This window comes from Sminthopsis crassicaudata, chromosome 5 (genome assembly GCF_048593235.1).
Source record: "Sminthopsis crassicaudata isolate SCR6 chromosome 5, ASM4859323v1, whole genome shotgun sequence".
Classification (NCBI taxonomy): Eukaryota; Metazoa; Chordata; class Mammalia; order Dasyuromorphia; family Dasyuridae; genus Sminthopsis; species Sminthopsis crassicaudata.
The window spans coordinates 217,776,688-217,795,302 of record NC_133621.1 but is presented as its reverse complement, the minus strand read 5'-3'; the positions used below and the strand labels follow the sequence as shown (position 1 = coordinate 217,795,302).

General features: G+C 39.2%; 1 protein-coding gene across 4 annotated transcripts in view; it reads left to right on the top strand.

Annotated features, from left to right (window-relative positions):
- Positions 1–18,615, top strand: part of KIF5A (kinesin family member 5A) — a 33,213-nt gene that overhangs the window by 11,194 nt on the left and 3,404 nt on the right. For 2 of the 4 annotated variants that reach the window (XM_074269866.1, XM_074269865.1), the window contains exons 10-28: positions 49–197; positions 323–471; positions 875–1,050; positions 1,186–1,254; positions 9,500–9,706; positions 10,025–10,171; positions 10,847–11,035; positions 11,420–11,537; positions 12,133–12,197; positions 12,320–12,429; positions 12,775–12,876; positions 13,096–13,156; positions 13,437–13,508; positions 13,668–13,772; positions 15,751–15,967; positions 16,542–16,695; positions 17,031–17,113; positions 17,548–17,575; positions 18,381–18,495. In XM_074269866.1, the coding sequence (XP_074125967.1) occupies positions 49–197; positions 323–471; positions 875–1,050; positions 1,186–1,254; positions 9,500–9,706; positions 10,025–10,171; positions 10,847–11,035; positions 11,420–11,537; positions 12,133–12,197; positions 12,320–12,429; positions 12,775–12,876; positions 13,096–13,156; positions 13,437–13,508; positions 13,668–13,772; positions 15,751–15,967; positions 16,542–16,695; positions 17,031–17,113; positions 17,548–17,575; positions 18,381–18,459 (2,280 nt within the window). In that variant the 3' untranslated portion in view covers positions 18,460–18,495. Of the gene's footprint in view, positions 1–48; positions 198–322; positions 472–874; positions 1,051–1,185; positions 1,255–9,499; positions 9,707–10,024; positions 10,172–10,846; positions 11,036–11,419; positions 11,538–12,132; positions 12,198–12,319; positions 12,430–12,774; positions 12,877–13,095; positions 13,157–13,436; positions 13,513–13,667; positions 13,773–15,750; positions 15,968–16,541; positions 16,696–17,030; positions 17,114–17,547; positions 17,576–18,380; positions 18,496–18,615 lie in introns of all 4 variants that reach the window. The other 2 variants (XM_074269867.1, XM_074269868.1) reach the window with 2 other exon arrangements.

Sequence of the window (18,615 nt, the reverse complement as noted above, 5' to 3'; positions counted from 1 at the left end):
CCCTTCATATCAGGTTTCTTTTTCTCACTCAGTTTCATTTCTCCTCAGAAAAGCTATGTTCCATATCGTGACAGCAAAATGACTAGGATCCTTCAGGACTCTTTGGGAGGGAACTGTAGGACAACCATGTTTATCTGCTGCTCACCATCCAGTTACAATGATGCTGAGACCAAATCTACTCTTATGTTTGGACAGAGGTCTGTGGCAAGCCTATACTTTCTCCCTCAGCAATTTCCTCAGAACCATCCTAGCTCAGTTCATTCTTCCCATCCTGTTTCTTCAATCCCCATATCTTCTCATTTTTTCTTCCTCCTCTTTCCAGGGCAAAGACCATCAAGAATACTGCTTCAGTAAATCTGGAACTGACGGCGGAGCAATGGAAGAAGAAATATGAAAAAGAGAAGGAGAAGACAAAGGCACAAAAAGAGACAATTGCCAAGCTGGAAGCTGAGCTTAGTCGGTGGAGAAATGGTTAGAGCAAAATAGGACCTCTGAGGGAAAGAAACCCCCTTAGGTGGGGGTGGTGAGAAAGAAACTTTCATTCGGGGGAGAGGAGAGAAGTAACATGTAGTCAGAGTAGTCAAACCCCTTGTTTGAGAGGGGAACATGCAAGACTCTGTTTTTAGAAAGGGAATATTAAAGGGTAACACAGGGTAATCCCTAAGTGATGATAAGGGATTTCTTTGTGAAGAAAATGGATCTTTCTTTAGGAGCAAAAAACAGGTAAATTTTTTTTAACAGCAAAAAAGATTTTGTGGCAATAAGTAAAGGAATCTAACTGGGATGCTTTTCTTTCGGAGGGATGTCCATATGAATGTCCCTTTCTCTTTATAGCATGTGTATCTTCAACCTTTTTTCTGTATTGCCTCTTTAGGGGAGAATGTGCCAGAGACTGAGCGTCTGGGTGGGGAAGGAACAACCTCTGGAGGGGAGCTCTGTGAGGAGACACCTGTGAATGACAACTCATCCATTGTGGTTCGAATAGCGCCTGAGGAAAGACAGAAATATGAAGAGGAGATAAGGCGTCTCTACAAGCAGCTAGATGATAAGGTGACTAGGGAGAGTCCTTCATATAATACCTTTTTCCGCTTTTTGGTAATTCTAAAGCAGATCCCCAAATACAAACCTTTGAGAGAGAATTACTAAAATTTCATTCTGCCTGTTTCTTTCCCTTATCTCTAACAGGATGATGAGATTAATCAGCAGAGTCAACTGATGGAAAAACTTAAACAACAAATGTTGGACCAGGAAGAGGTAATTATATTTGCAGCAGTAGGGATGACAACTAGAATTCAGAGGATTTCCCAGTGGTTAGGAGGAGACAGGGAAATGGGAAGTGAGGTGGGAAGGGGGTGGGTTGAATATTTTTTTTTCTTAGAGAGCATGAGAAATCTAATTTATTACTAGGAAGGGAGAAAGTACATTTTATGTATGGAAAATAACAATGAGGACTTTTAAAATTATTTGGGGCTTCTTTTACTCACATATTGAAAAGTCCAAGAATTGGGCTACTAATTTAATATCTCTGATCTACATTTTTTTTTTCCTATCTAGCAAAAAGCCTTCTTTCTCTTAGGTCTTTTGCTTCCGTCAATAGTCTCAGAATCAGAACTAGACTGAGAATCATTGAACCTTGGTTTGGAAAGGACTTCAGAGATCATCTAGTCAAAAGTATACCTAATAGGAATTCTTTAGAAATATATCTGAATAGTCATCCAACTCTCACTGAGGACTTCCAATGATACAGTATTCACTAACCTCTAGCATAACATTCTACTTTTTAAAAATTCAAATAAGATGAATTTAATAGGAATAAGTGGAAGTCTTTCATTCAGGTTCAAAGAATTGTCAGAAGTATAAGATGGAGGAATCTGTTTAGACAACAGTTTTCAATTTATAAAAAAAAGAGCTGGATATTTTATGACAGTCAAAAAAGGATCTTGTTGGGGCAGCTAGGTGGTGTAGTGAATAGAGTACTGGCTCTGAAATCAAGAGGTCCTGAATTCAAATTTGACTTCAGACACTTACTAGCTATGTGACCCTAGGCAAATCATTTAACTCTACTTGCAGAGATAGAGATAGACAGAGAGAGACAGAGACAGAGAAACAGAGAAAGAGAGAGAGAGAGAGAGAGAGAGAGAGAGAGAGAGAGAGAGAGAGAGAGAGAGAGAGAGACAGACAGGCAGACAGACACACAAAGAGATACCTTGGGCTCCATTAAGATAATTTAATATGTGGACCACAATTGAAGTTTTGTATTCAATTCCAAATGCCACATTTTTGGAAGGATGTTGATAATTTTGAAACTGTTTAGAAATCAGCCAAAAGGATGGTGAAGGCTCTTGGGTTCAAACCACATGCAGTTCTACATCAAGAATTCCCATGATGCCTGTGTGCTATTTTTATATAGATTTTGAAGAAATGGCAAAGTAGGCATATAGGTTAGTAGTTATTATGTGCTTGATCATCTTTTGGGAGCATAATAAGATTTTTGAGAAGTCTCCTCTCCCATGTATTTAGTTTCTTTTCTTTCAGAGAAGTTGACAAGTCTATGAACATCACCAAAAAAGTGCTTGAGACACATCTTTGAATTTTTCCATATAGTGTTTTGAAAACTTGAAAGGAGTTGTCCTGGACACTAAGGCTTGTGTCTAAGGGAGAGACAGAGAGAAGATTGTAGGTTGAATAGCAGAATCAGTAGGAGGAGAAAGACTGTTCATTCTACCTTTGAGCAATATAAGGAGTTAGGAAATTTTTCTTTATCAAAATGACATAAGCAACTTCTATTCATTACTCTGAGTTCTGCTTCCTGGAGTCAAGCAAAACAATTCTAATCCCTTTTCACATAACAATCCTTGAAATACTTGAAGACAACTAAGTCTTATTTTCTCAAATTTAATTCTCAAAATTAAGCTCAAAGCTTAACATTTCCCATAAGGTCTTCCATTGCTCTTCATATGGCATGATTTATAGAACATTAATTTGTATGTACCCCAACTTGTCAATATCTTTTCTAAAATATGAGACACAGAACTGAATATAGTAATCCAGATGTAGCCTGACGAAGATAGATTATAGTCAGACTATCATCAGTGTCATTCAGTATTCTACTCATCTATTAATGTAGCATAAGATTGAATTTACATTGTTGACCTATAGTGAACCTGTTTTCTCCTAAAATCCCTATTGCTTTGGGTTGTTGCTGTTGTTTTCCCCACGTGGAATGCTTTTCTATAATATTCCAACCTGAAATTATATAAATTATTAATCCATTGATTTAGGTTTAGGTTTGGAACAACATGAGACACTTGGAGACTATCTGATAGTTTAAAAAAAAAAAAAGGAGATTTACTTAGCTATATCATGGATATGGTGCTAGTTAAGGCATATGCAGTTCTTGACCCGGTACAGAAATGCCTGTGGTCAGAAGAGTATGTGGACTCACTTGCAATGTAATTGAATAGCTATCTAGTCTATAGGCACTGACTCCTCATGGGTCTTTTTATATACTCTAAGTTATCAAAAAGGTTCAAGATTTAGCTGCTTGGGCCAATCGAGTCTCAGGGATAGTTTCCCAGACTTCTAGGGAAAAAACTATCCCAACCTTTATGGCAGGACTTTTAGTAGATATCGTTCCTGCCACATCCCATCCCTTGGTGACAAAATCTTCTGGGTCTTCTAAAGCAGAAATGTCAGAAACATGGCCTACAAGGCCATGTAACACTCTCTAGAGTGACCTCAAAGAAAGCAGACAAACAAATAAGCAAAAATGTAACTAGGAAATATTTACAAAATAAATAAAAATACAATAAAGCATAGATAACATCACATTTTAAAACTAAAGCAATATGCTGCCTGAAGAGATCCTTATGTAAAGTTTAGTGTCCTCAATTTCTATTTGAGTTTGAAATTACTGTTCTAAAGGACTCTCCATCATTTAAATGGCTTTGAGGTCATTACTGGACAACCTAGACCTCAGGGATTTGAGAAGTCTGGCACAAGTATCAATGGAGAAAGAACTTAATCAAGTTAAAAGAAAAACAAAACCAGAAGCACAGGATGAAAAAAAAGCAATGCAGTAGTCCCCTAAAGGAACACAATCCAAAGTGACTAAATATGAAGGAAACCAAAGATCAGAAAACCCGGGTTTTTGATTCCATGATTCAGAGGACCAAGTTCCAGATCTGTCATGTGATAGGTGATAAGTGGAGACAGTTCACATTGGTCTCTTCATGTAAAGAAATGATACGGAGGAGGAATAGCATCAGAAACATCAGTGCCACCATGCAGATGATTCTACTATATTTACCAATCCTTATCATAGGCCCAAGAGTTCATTACCTTCTTGCATGTAGCCTGACTTGCTCTCTACCACCTACTACCCCTCAATATTCTTTGTCCTACCTGCAAGGACATCTTCCATCCTAAAAGGGTCATGAGGGGGAGGCTTTCCCTCATATGGATCCAGAACTCAGGATTGTCTGCAATCTCCTAATTATTATACAGAAAGAGTTTTACCTTTTCCATGCTATTAGAAAGTAAGATACTTGCCAATAATATCATCATTTGTTTTCACAAGCCTTTTCTGGGAAGGAGTTGTCTCAATCATACCATGAAAAATTAAATCTAATTGAGGGGGACTTAGCTATTTCCCCAGGGCGTACATATCCTGAGGGGCAGAAACCTTTAGGTCAGAATGAGGAATCAAGGATGGAATAAAAAAGGCCAGAGAGGATTAATTGGAACAATGTCAAAAAGTAACTTTTCCTTATTGGATAAATAGGATAGATCCCAGAAACTTCAAAAGCAGAGAACCTTCCCCCTTCCTAGAATGGTGTTAACTCAGCAAAAGACATGGTTTATCTGAAGTAGGATGCCAAATGTCAGTGGTGTGATGACAAAGCTGTCATTTAGCAAGGACAAACTTCTTGCCCTAAGCTAGAGGAAATGGACTAATTTGCCACTTGGGGCAAGTCAAAGACTGTACATGGTATGTTGACATTCTGTTTTATATGAGGGGCTCCAGTAACAAGTAGTTGCCTTGTTCTTAGGAGAATTATCTGGTTCCTTGTTCAGAACAAACAGCCCCAAGTCCTGATTGGAATGAACTTTTTCATATTGGCATCAATCTGGTTGTATACTTCAGTAGTGGGCACATATCTCTCCAGTGAATGCTGACATCTCCCACAAACATCTCCTGGCTGTATCAAAAAATTATTTCAGCTGTCCTGACTCTTAAGGAGAGAGCTTTTGTTTGTCAAATCTGTCCAGCTTCCAGACCATTTAGACTGTCCAACTGTCCAACAATCAGTACAAGATTCTTATACACTAGGCTTGACACTTAGCCCACTGAGAGGATTTGTTAGAACCCCTATCCCTCAGGATATTATCTATTATTATTTTAATGGCCCTGACAGTTAATTGTGAATTCTCCCATTTGTAGAGGGCAGAGCAGTTGGTAAACTAAGCAGAATGATATTCCTCAGAAGTGAGGGCTTCATGTGGAATCATTTGGTTAGCAAAGGAAATAGGGTATTGGGTGAGATTGGAGATTTTAGTCTCTGGGAGAGGTTTTAACACCTCAGAGAACTGAGAGAGCAAGATCTTGAAGACACAATCTCCATTTAGGAATAGAGACCTTTTTTCCATTGCCCTACTCATCTCCTCAGAGAAACTATCCAATACTTGGATTTAGACAAAAGGTAATTAATGGTAACAGTTGGGTATCAGTAGTCAAAATTTTGTTTTTCAGAAGTGGTATAGAAGTGGAAACTTTGGAGACCTTATAATTCTAGAAACCAAATGGTTTTTTAGCCTAGCTACTTCTAGGTATCTGCCAAAGGCTACAGTATAATCATTCTGCTCTTTATGAACACAGACTTCTAAAAACATGGGCCACAAAATATCATAAGGCCCCATGGGAGACTAGTGGATGGTTTACCTAAAGGTCTTTCTGTTCTGGCCCAACTTGAAAAATCATCTCTACTTGTGGATGACTTGGTAAATGGAAGCTATTAAAATACATAAGGGAAGAAAAGCATTCTCCAAAAGCCATAAGCCTCTGGACTTCCTTTTTGGATTGTGGAAAATTAACGATTAGTAGCATGTTCTTGATTATGCTTTCAATTGTCTGAAACATCATCACTGTACTCTCCAAAACTTGACTAATTAGGCTAGACATTGAATTTTCTCAGGGCTGATCTCTACTCTTTGTCCCTTAAAAGGACTACCATCTGACCTGGATGATGTAACCCCATCCAGTCCAGTCAACTGTATATGATTAATATGGTATCAATGCCTCAGATATAAGGACTTTTTCAAGGTCTTTGCCCACTAAATTGCAGCAGTTTGAAGGAAGAGTTCGAATAGCTCTGGCAATGGATGGTGAATATATAATGGACTTCTTCCCAAGGAAGTTGAACTGCTGTGGGAATTTATATTTATAAATTTATAGCTATGGGAATAGAGAAAAATACATTTTCTATGTCCAGAACCCTGTCCTATTCATTTTTGGGAGACCAGCAAAGATGGTGGAATAGGAGGAAGCAATAAAGCCTAGCTCTTACCTTCCCCATGCTCCACCACAATTACTTCAATAAAAATCTAGAAAGAACTCTGAATTGAGTTGTGGTTAGGAAACAGAAGGAAAAATCACAGTGAGTCATTTTCCATCTCAGGCTAATAGGAGGCAAAAATAATCTGTTGATACTGGGATAAGTATCTAGACAGGAAGGAACCTCTCAGAACTTTTTAAATAAAGGGACTGAGTTGAGTTCTGCTGTAAGATAGAAAAAACAGTGATCTTGGATTCTGCAGGGATAGGTCTGACATTATGCAGGAATCAGGAACAGGATCCAGCTGCTAACTCTGACACTATAACTTCAGAGCTAGATCACAGTTACAGTGCAGACTTGGACTGGTGGATTAGGGCAAGGAGTGTTTTGGGGTTGTATATTAGGCAAAGGACAGGAGCAGAAATGAGCAGTTGAACAGCTTTGACTTCTGAATAAAGTTTTTGATTCATTCCCCAGGCCACTCTGAGATATGCATTTGAGTAAAGAGGTCAGACAGCTTAAACCAATTGCTATAAATCTGTAAGTCTTTCAGTTAGCTGAAGGGTTGGGGCCAGTAGCAGTCTTCAACCAGGGACAAGTCTATAGTTGTATCTCTCAGACCCAAACCAGAGAAGAAACTTGTAGTTTAGACCAGGATAGCAGTGATTAGACTTCATCTGAGATTGGACTACTATGAACATATTGAAATTTTATAGGTTCTTGGCCTGAGATGCTAAGACATTTCTTGAAGAACACAGAACTCAGATAAAGCAGCATCAAAATACAAAAAGAATAGAAAAAAGAATAAAGAATACAAAAAATTATAAGACCCAGAATATAGCTAGGCTACAACAAAATTTCAATTTAGGAATTAAGGTTGGAAGAATAAATAAATAGTATCATAATAAAGATCTATGATAGAGAGATGCTCAAGAAACAAACCTAGAAGAGAATGATTCCAAAATTTGCTTGAATATAGCGAAGGCTCAAAGCAAACATTGTTAGCCTGAGCTACCTAACCATTTACAGTAAGAAATGGTCTCAGAAATTATTATGACAACTTTGTTCAGCTTACTGTAGACCAAAAGCTGCCAGGTGCTATTTGTTTTCATCAACCATTCAAGAAAATTATAAATGGAACTGGTAAAGCAAATTAATTGTGCTTCTCTCATCTTCACAGCATGGCTTGGGCATCTCTAGGGATTTCCATTTTACACTCCCCCACCATAACTGGCATAGAGATTTGTAAGAGAAGGCCTATTTGTCTGATGGTCATAGGGTACAGCAGCCTTTGACAGTTGGGCACAGCTATAGTTTACAAAATCCATCTCTTTTAGAAAATTCATCCCCTCCCTTACAGATCCCCATTGGAGAACTTTTTGCAGGTCCAGAAAAGCACGATTCCCCATCTTAGCTACCTAAAAAGAGGCATCTACATCTAGAGCTTCTAACTAATTCAATAGACTTTGTGCAAAAGTAAGTCTTCATTAAACTTCCCAAGTGGATGGAACTCTGCTGCTAAGAATATCTCCAAATTGGCTAGATTGAATTATGATCTCAACTACTATTGTGACTTATTAAGTTTTGTTGGTATTTTAAAACTCCTAAAGGTCCTTGTTGAGAAAGCCCACTATACCCTTTGCCCCTTCTGTGGAGATTACTCCAAGAAAACAGAGAGGGAAGAGTAATAAGATAGAGCTTTCTATCCATTTGTGATGGTTCCAATTCTTATCCTTGAGTTTGCTCTCATTCTCTTGTTACAGCTTTGCTTTTAAAAGAATTTAACACACTTCTTGTTCTTATTCCCTTCAACAATGCTATGATAATCATAAGGTACCATGTTGCTGTATTGGGCTATCTTTTTGCTCAAAGTGGCTCTTCTTCTCCATAGCTTTCTCTTTTCTCACATTGACAACAAGTTCATCCTGATGCACTCCTACTAACCATTATTGTGGAATAGGCCTGACTCAGGCAAGTCTCATGGTTCAAGGTTGAATAAAAGGAGTTTTGCCTAACCAAAACATGGAAAAGATATCATACTGGCTTAGGAAGACCAAGATCCCTTTGTCTCCATATGAAAACATCTTTAGTCAGAAAGATGTTTTAACTGGCAAAACAATAGAACATCCATCAAGTCTAAAGTGTATTTATGGGATACCTATTTTATGCCTCATATACCTAGGAAAGTTCATGCTTTAGTCCCCTGAATTAATCACTTCTCAGGGACTGCTTCCCTACCTTTTTAGAGAAAAATGAATTTAGTCAATGCAGTAAAGCCTTAGGAGAAACTAGCCTCAGTTACATAGGAAAACTTTAGTTGCTACTTACAGAAATGTAGGACTTAATATTCATTTAATACAATTTCTTCTTATGATTTTTGACTTATTACACATAAAGATTTTTCTGATTCCTGGTTCTGTCATCCAGTGAGTTTGCATTTTCTTCCTGCCTTATCATCTTTAAAACTTGGCATCATCTATACATTTATCCAAATTATTGGTTAACATGTTGAACAAAACAAAGCTTGGGGGTATTATATTACAGACCTTCTCTTCTGATTGATTCATGAATCATGTCTTTAAGTTTATTCATGCAACCATATTCACCCAACTATATTATATATCATTTAGACCACATCATTCCATCCACTAATATCTCTATGCCTTGTAAATTGTTCTTCTAAAGTCTATAATATTTCCTCAATCTACTGAGGTAATAGCCCTAAGACTTGGACCTCTACCTCATTAGGTCAGGAAGCCACTAAGGTAATTTAGACTAGAGGATCACTGGTATCTGACTTCCTACTTTTTGAGCTCCTGATGTCCATAAGAGGTGCAATGAGGTCATTCACTTTTACTCTTGAGATTTAGCCTTTAGCCTTCCCAGGTTGGGAAGCCACAGGACTAGTCACTCACAGTCAATGACCTAACTTTCCATTATCTTAGCTGTTGGTGTCCACAAGAGGTGATAATGAGAAGGTTCAGCAGGAGCTGAGTCATCTGCAATCAGAGAATGATGCAGCCAAGGATGAAGTGAAAGAAGTGTTGCAAGCATTAGAAGAATTGGCAGTCAACTATGATCAAAAATCACAAGAAGTTGAGGAAAAGAGTCAGCAGAACCAGCTATTGATGGATGAACTATCACAAAAGGTGGTAAGTGACCAAACAGTTATGAGGTCTAACCACCCCCCAAACTAAAGCACCCTTCTCCCCTCTCCAAAGGAATCATTACATATTTTTGGTTTCACACTTTTTTCTATGTGGACTAAAGAGTCCCTTGGCTACTGATCCTCATTTTCTCAAGCATTGCTTCTGTTCCATGATTTTAACTTTCTTATAGTTCCCTTCATCTCTTTCCAATGCTAGTCAGATCATATCTACCTCCTTGAAGATCTCACTATGTAGGGAAGGAGAGGCTCTGTCCTGAGACAGATGCTGGTCATGACTGAGGATGGTGGTGACTCTCTTTAGGCTACCATGCTGTCTTTGGAGTCTGAGCTGCAGAGGATACAAGAAGTCAGTGGTCACCAGAGAAAGAGAATTGCTGAAGTCCTTAATGGACTAATGAAAGATCTGAGTGAATTCAGTGTCATTGTGGGCAATGGGGAAATCAAGCTGGTAAGTAGGGATAAAGTCTCTCCTTTTTTAAGTGGGTATGAGGAATGGGAAGGGGGAAATGAAATCCATTTGTTAGCTCCTTTGATTTGAATGCCTTTGGAACTGGGCACTGGAGAAATATAATTGCTATCTTTAAGGAAATGCTAGTCTAAAGGGAGGCAAAAAGTACATAAATCTAGGATACAAAAATTATTTAAAAACCAGAGATACAAATGTAAGGCTAATTTTATAGCAACTAAATAATTGCTTGGTAAAAGAATGAAAAATAAACAAGTGTTCAAGGTAGAGTAAAAAGAGAATTTCCTCGTAGAGGTAAGCTTTGAATCAGGTTTTAGCAGGAGATAGAGGAAACAGCACGTGCAAGGAGGTTGGTAGGGTTGGATCAAAGTGTTTGTGAGAAATATTAATTCTATAACAAAATGAAGTCTTGTTGAAAGATTAATATAGTGAATAGAGAGGTGGGGAGATTGGCAGAGATTCTTGAAGGCTGGGTTGCTGAATTTTAATTTTACATCCTAAGTAATAGGTGGCTATTATAAAGTATTTGATCTTGAACAAGAAATCTAGGAAAACCAGAAGAGCTCTGCTGCCATCTGAGAAAATGGCAGACACTACAGCAGAAGGGAGGTAGGTATGACTTAAGGAGAAAGTCTTTTGTTCTTCCTCCATCCATAGCCAGTGGAGATAAGTGGAGCAATTGAAGAGGAATTCACGGTGGCCCGACTCTATATCAGTAAGATCAAGTCAGAAGTCAAGTCTGTGGTTAAACGGTGCCGGCAGCTGGAGAATCTACAGGTTGAATGTCACCGAAAAATGGAGGTGACTGGGCGAGAGCTCTCTTCCTGTCAGCTGCTCATCTCCCAGGTGAGGGACCAAGAATTGAGGGTCTTTTATAGGGGATAGGAATCTTTCTCTACCACCAGTGTGGCTATTAGAAAAATTCATAATCTACCTCTAGCCAACATTTTATGGTAATCTAAGGCCAGAGGAACATTAAAAGAGGGAAATAATAGGGATTTAGGGTGATAAACTGAAAGTTCCTAAGATAAGAATGCCTTGGCAGGTGGCTTCTAAAGACCATGTTTTTGGAATACTATATTCCCACAAAAATCCATAGCAAAATGCAAAACACTGAGGCTGTACTAGGAAGGTGGGGACAATCTTTTGAACTTTCAAAATATGTCCCTGAATCTTTGCTTTTACCTTTATTCTTCTGTTTCTGGTTTACTGCCTCGTCCCCTTCACCAGCATGAAGCCAAAATCCGATCCCTGACTGAATACATGCAAAGTGTGGAACTGAAGAAGAGGCATCTTGAAGAGTCCTATGATTCTTTGAGTGATGAGCTTGCTAAATTACAGGCTCAGGGTAAGACCTTCCTCCTGCTTTCCTCACTTTATCTTGGGACTTAGGGGAATGTGGATGTGTGTGTGGTCTATGTACCTGTGATTTCCTTAAGGTAGGAAACTCCCCTAGAGGAAATCCCTCTTCCAATGCAAATCTATCACTCTTCAGTAACTTAGTCTTAAGTTGCTTGAAACATTGAGAGGTTAAGTGAATTGTCCAGGATCAAGCAGCAAATACAATGCAAACTTGAACCCAGGCCTTCTAGACTTTGAGACTAGTCCTCTATCCATTACATATATTATGTGTTCTCTCCTGTGAAGAGGGATAATTCTCAACAAGTTTCAAAACCAATAGAGGGGCCTAGTTATTCAAGTATTGGTCAGAAAATGTAAGATGTTAATTTTCATGAGAATCAGGTATTCATTTGTTATGAGGCTTACTTTGTATTGAATTAAGACTTTTCCCAGTCCCTGCTATATTAAGTTAGTCCATCTTAGACTGGAGTAACTTATTTTGGGACCTATTCAGTATCTTCACCTTCTCTTATCATAAAGAAATGAGTTATTTCCTTGGAAGAGGCATGTTCGGTGTTAATTCCTTTCCTACTTCTCCTCAGAAACTGTGAATGAAGTAGCCTTGAAAGACAAGGAACCAGATACCCAGGATGCTGATGAGGTGAAGGTGAGGGAGAGGGGAGGGGGGAAAATTGGGGAAGCTGCCAGGGTTTGGCAGAGTAAAGGGTTGTTCTGTGTGTGGGACATCCTCTGTTCTTAAATGGGGGGGTTGGGGTATATTGTTTGCAGAAGGCACTGGAACTGCAGATGGAGAACCATCGTGAGGCCCATCACCGGCAGCTGGCCCGGCTTCGGGATGAGATCAACGAGAAGCAGAAAATCATTGATGAACTTAATGAGTAAGGGGACCTAACCAGCCAATCCTAGATAAGCCCTCTGGTCATGTTATCTTCCATTATAGCCTCCAAAGATTATTCTGAAGCCCTGGAATAAGTCCTTTAATTGTTCTCTCGTTCATTCAACAAACATTTTCTATGTAAGCACTATGCAGGTGCTATGGATAAAACCAAGACCATATTTGAAACAATTATCAATTTGTACCTAGATACATTGATTCCAGTTAAGCTTAGATAGCTAAAGGTAGATGGATCACTTCTAAACTGCTTCTTTTTGAAACATGATAGGGGAAAAAAGATAAAAATATTTTTCTTTCTTTATTACTGACATATCTTTAATCTTTATAGCCTAAATCAGAAACTACAGCTCGAGCTAGAAAAACTACAGGCTGATTATGAGAAACTCAAGAATGAGGAGCACGAGAAGAGCAGTAAACTACAGGAGCTGACGTGAGTATATGTGCCAACTTCTGGATGTATGAATACATCCACTGGCATCTATGCCTTCATTTATTAATGTACCCATACACAAGACATACTTGCCCACATATGTGTGTAAAGACAGAATAATTTGATGGGGAAAAAAAAGAAGGGGAAAATGGATCGATATAATAAAAAAATTCTATCTTTTTTTCCCCAAAATATCTCATGATATTGATCTGGCTGAAGATTTCTCTATGAGCGACAGGAGCAGTCCAAGCAGGACCTCAAAGGACTGGAGGAGACTGTTGTGAGTAATTTTGTACAGGGCATTGGGAAATCAAAATAATTTTATTATTTAATGTTTATTATACCTGCACTTCTCTAAGGGAGAGTTCTCTGGACTCCTGAATCTAATTCTCCTATCCTTTTTTCTATTTTTTTCTTTCCTGTCCTTTTTTCAAACTCTAATGTTAAATGGATGTCTCTCATCAGAAGACATCAGTTAAAGATCAGAATCTTACTTTGGTTCATAGAAATGATGCAAACTGATTTTTTCTAGCTCTCTTAGATTTTTTTCTCTTTTACAGGCCCGGGAACTCCAGACCCTCCACAACCTTCGCAAGCTGTTCGTTCAAGACGTCACGACTCGAGTCAAGAAAGTGAGTGTTACTTCTAGTGTCTTCCTATTCTTGATTTCTCTCTCCTCTCCCTTATATTACCCCGACTCCATGATATCAAGTAGGGCTGACTCAGCCTGGAACTTCTAATAATGTTTTGTCTCCTCCTCTGACCTGATATTATACTCCTTTCTACCCAAGAGTGCAGAAATGGAACCCGAAGACAGTGGGGGGATTCACTCCCAGAAACAGAAGATTTCCTTTCTTGAGAACAACCTGGAACAGCTTACAAAGGTTCACAAACAGGTAAGGTTGAAGGAAGGGATGATAGGGTTTCCTGAGGATAATTTTTTCTGGCTACTTGGGGGTACTCATTGGGATGAAGAAAAACCTAGTTTGAATGTGTGATTTTTTTTTTTTCTCTTCCTGTTCCTAAAAATACTATCTTTATATTTGGCTATTTTTTCCTTTCTTCCTCTCATGACTATTGTTTATCTTTCAAAGCACTTCAACCCTCTTCCTTCTAAGTATAGAAATCCCCATCTTGGGAAGAGGAGTTGGGGGTGACCTGGAACAAAGAGAAATGGGTTGGAATTGCAGCAAGAATTTCTATTGAATTTTTGGAAGAACGTCCTAACAGATGGGAGATAAACAGGGAAACCAAGGAAGCTGCTTATCCTCTAGGGGCCTAGGCTTGAAGGAGGGAGTCTGGGAATGGATGATTTGACTCCAAGATGGCTCAAGTAGCCTGAGGCAGAGGGCTAGTCCTTGACTCTCATATGTTAAGTTGCTGCCTTTCTGTCCCCCCCCCTCCTCTCTGCTGCGGCTTCTTAGCTGGAAGATTGGGTGTCTAAGGTATGGGGAAGGGGAGGGAGAGAAAAAGGGATTGGCCTGGAGGAATCAGGACAGGAAATGTTTGGTGTATTCAAAACAGGGATACTCTCCTCTTCCAAGATTTTTCAGTCTTACTGGCAGACTTCAGCAGTTGACTAATGGGCATTTTTACCATTCCAAGCAATGTACTCTACACGAAGGCAGATTTCATTACTCACCCCAGGCCAGTAGGCTGTTGTTATAGCCTAGTGTTCATATATTCATTTATTCTGTACCAGCACCAGCAAAAGGCTTTATTATATTTTCTCCCTCCAGTCTCTCTAGAGACACATTTCCTGGAAGAGGATGTTCACTTCTCGTGCAGTTGTCATTTAATTCTTTCCCCATCCCTCTCTTGCCTAGGTCAATATGAAGGTGTGTCCCAATCCAAAAAGAAATCTACCTGGAATGAGGTAGATTTCTATTTCATTGTGAACAAGATATTTCCTATAGGAAGAGGATAGGAAAGAGGAACTGGCAACAATTTTCCTGGCAATGCTACAGCCCTGTTACAAAATGTGCCCAAATTGTTGAATTATTGAGACAATGTTGCTTGTAATCTATACTTAATAGGAAGTCAAAACCACACAGAAATCTTTCCAGTTTTAATTCCCTTTCTCCATTCCTCCCTTCCAATTCTGCTGTTTTTATTCTCCTAAAGTCCCCCTAATCCTGTTCTTTTGTCTCCCTGTGCATTTCAGTTCTTATGTGGAATGTAGTGAAAAATTTAGGGATGTCATTGAAGTCTGCCAGGGATGATTTTGTTTGTTCTAGCTGCCCCCTAGTTTTATCCATAGTGGAAGGAAACTCCAAGAAATCCTCTGATATGGGTGCAAGGTACACAAGGCTGTTAGAACTCAAACATTTTCTTTCCTCCCTGTGGGGCTGTTTGTGTGAGTGTGTGGATGGAATGGGGTAGGGTTGGGGTGGGGTACTCATGGCTTCTGCTCTGCTTGCATCTGACTCTTCTTGCCATTTTACAGCTCGCCTCTTCCCCTCATCACCCCCTCCCCCACTAGCTTCTGTGTTTTGCTGCCTCATCCTCAGCATGCCCACACTTTATTTCTGCTTGTGGGTATTTTATCTGTGATCCTCAACCCCATTCCTTATTATAGTTGTGAGACTGGAGGGACAAGAGCTTGAGGGGAAGAAACAAGACAGTGTCACTAATGGAAATGTGAGGCAGTGAATGTGGCTATTTAGTGTCAGAACCCCCTGTTATTCCTGATCTTCAGCTGACAGCAGTGTTTGAGAAAGGAACTAGGGTCTAGATTGGTTGAAATGGCATGGTATTATTTATGGTCTTCTCCATTTTTTGACTCCCTTTTTTTCTGTCTTTCAATCTATTTCTCTATGTCTCTCCCGGTTTCTTTTTTTTGCCTCATTTCCTTCTCCTTTGTCCAAATCAAAGCTGGTTCGTGACAATGCAGATCTGCGCTGTGAGCTTCCTAAACTGGAGAAACGACTTAGGGCTACGGCTGAGAGAGTTAAGGCCCTGGAGGGCGCACTGAAGGAAGCCAAAGAAGGTGCTATGAAAGACAAGCGGAGATACCAGCAAGAAGTAGACAGAATCAAGGAAGCTGTGCGCTACAAGAATGCTGGCAAGCGAAACCACTCTGCTCAGATTGGTGAGTGGTGGGGAGAAGGTAGAGTTAGGGAGAGGGCTAGGCCTGGGCTGGAAAATCTCTACAGGGTTCAAAAAAGCCTTCCCAAGATGAAAGGACTTTCCTCTTGAATAGCCCCGGTTCTTCAGAAACTAAGACTGTTCCTGTTGCTGTGTGGCATCCTGATGGCCTCAAGAACCTCTTTCCCTTCAAGGCCAGATAAATCTCTAGAATGTCAGGTTGCTAGTCACTTTTCATAGTGGAAGGATGTTACTGTTTTTTTTCTCAATGGCACAAATAGCAAGAAAAAAACAGGGGCGGCTAGGTAGTACAGTGGATAGAGCACCAGCCTTGAATTCAGGAGGACCTGAGTTCAAATGTGGTCTCAGACGCTTAACACTTCCTAGCTGTGACCCTGGACAAGTCCCAGCCTCAGGGGAAAAAAAATAATAATTTAAGAAAAACACAAAACACCACATGGATTTCTTTAAAAAACATTTAAACCAATTTAGGAAACAGAATAATTTCAAGGGATAAAAACTAAGGGTTGAGGCAACATCTTCAGTATTTGGGTCTTTAGTCTTTTCTTTTACCACAGCCAAACCAGTCCGGCCTGGCCACTATCCAGTGTCTTCACCCACCAATCCCTATGGCACCAGGAGCCCTGAATGCATCAGTTACACAAACAATCTCTTCCAGAACTATCAGAATTTGTACCTGCAGGCTGCACCTACTGCTACTTCAGATATGTAGTGAGTAACCAATGTTCAGGAGGCCTTAGTCCCTGTAAAACAATGATCAGGCAGAACTTCCAAGATTCATTTTACTTTGAGTAACTTTGTTTTTGACCTGGTCTCTTGTTCTTTTCTCTACCTAACCTCCCAACAATCCCAGTAATAAATAAATTAGAAATAGGCACCGAACCTACAAGCTAAACATTAATTATTCCTTAATTCCTGCTTTGGGAAGCCCCTATCACTTTAATATTAGGATATGATTTTATTTCTGGAGATGGGGAAGATAATGGTCTTGAAAAGCTTGGAGAAGGGCTCAGATGGTATCTGCTTTTTTCTATCTTTTCATCTAGCTTTGGTAACTCCTTTGCCAGTGGTGGAACCTCCTCTTCCAGTGGTAATCTGGCTTCCTACCAGAAGCTAAATATGGATAATGGTAAGAAGGAGTGGGCATTCATTGTTTAAAATACCTAATAATCAAGGATTTCACATTTATGGGGAGGCATTTAGGCAAACCAAAAAGAACAAGTGACATTGGGGTTCCCATCTCTCCAATAACACCACAGATTTCTTATTTCTGGGTCTGGTATTCTCTCCTTTTGATTCTTCCTTTACTATTCATCTTAACCCTTCTATTAGTGAGAGTACTGAACAGCCTCTTCTTTAGATTCAACCCCATCCTACTCCCACTCCCAAGGAAATTTAGTGAAGGAGCCTACATAATGATAATAGAAGGTAGCTATATCTTAACATCCCCAAGGGCTTCTGAAGGGACAGAGGAGAAACTTAGAAAATTGTTACTTGATTCCCTGCCTCCTTGTTTATTTATTTTCTTTTGTCTTCTTTACTCACAATGACTGATTTCTCCAGGAAATGCTACAGACATCAATGACAACAGGTGAGATTTCCCTATGTTAGGATATCTCTTTGGTGGGTGGGATGAGAAGTGTGCTGGAGCTATCCCAGACCAAGGCAATTCTTGTGAGCATCTTACCTCAGAAAATTGGAAAATTTTTATATTGATTTATTGTATCAAATGCTTGATTTATTGCCAAAATTTAAGAAATAAATGGAGAAAATATTAGTTTTCCCTAGAGATCCCATCATCAAACATACCCTTGAGGAGGTTCTTAAATTTCTCCTCCTCCTCTCTCATGAAAATTCCCTGGATTATGCTATATAAAAGGTGGAAGGGGGGATATTATTAGGTAGGACAAGGATCATTCTTCAAACTACTCTGGTTAATAACATTATCTCAGTCCTATCCCCACTTTAATTTAGAAGTACTCTTTTGACCAATCCATCACTCCATATAGAATTCTTTCAGTACTTAAACCAGAATTGAACAGAATTGAACAATAATGTGGTGTATGATAAAATTTTCATTTTGTCTTTACTGTGAAATGCAATTTTGGGCAAGTCTTCTATGTGGAGTCAAAGAAATTGGATTTGAATCGTGGTTTTGTTATTTATTACTCATATACTTTAATCTCTCAGGTCCTCAATTTCCTCATCTATAAAAGGTGGCTACTAGAATAATTTTTAAAGTTCCTTCCAATTCTAAATTTATGATCTTCTGACCAGTCCTTGTCTTTCCTTACTTCAATACAAATGTGTGGTGAAAGTAAAATGAGACGGTTAGAAAATTCTTCATAATTGCAAAGTATTAGTGGATGGTATTATTTAGTTATTCTCTTCTTTAGGAGTGACCTGCCCTGTGGCTGTGAAGCTGATGAACAGGCTAAGCTTTTCCCCCTTCATCAAGAGACAGCAGCCAGCTAATCCTCCCTATGAACTGATATATACCTGCACTTTGAGGTAACTTTAGGTGTCTAACAGATTAGCTTCAGTTTGCTTCCCTATACTTCAACATGTCTCTTCCAGCTCCACATTATTTACTTTGCATAGGTAAATTTCTGCCTTCCTCTCTGGAATGTA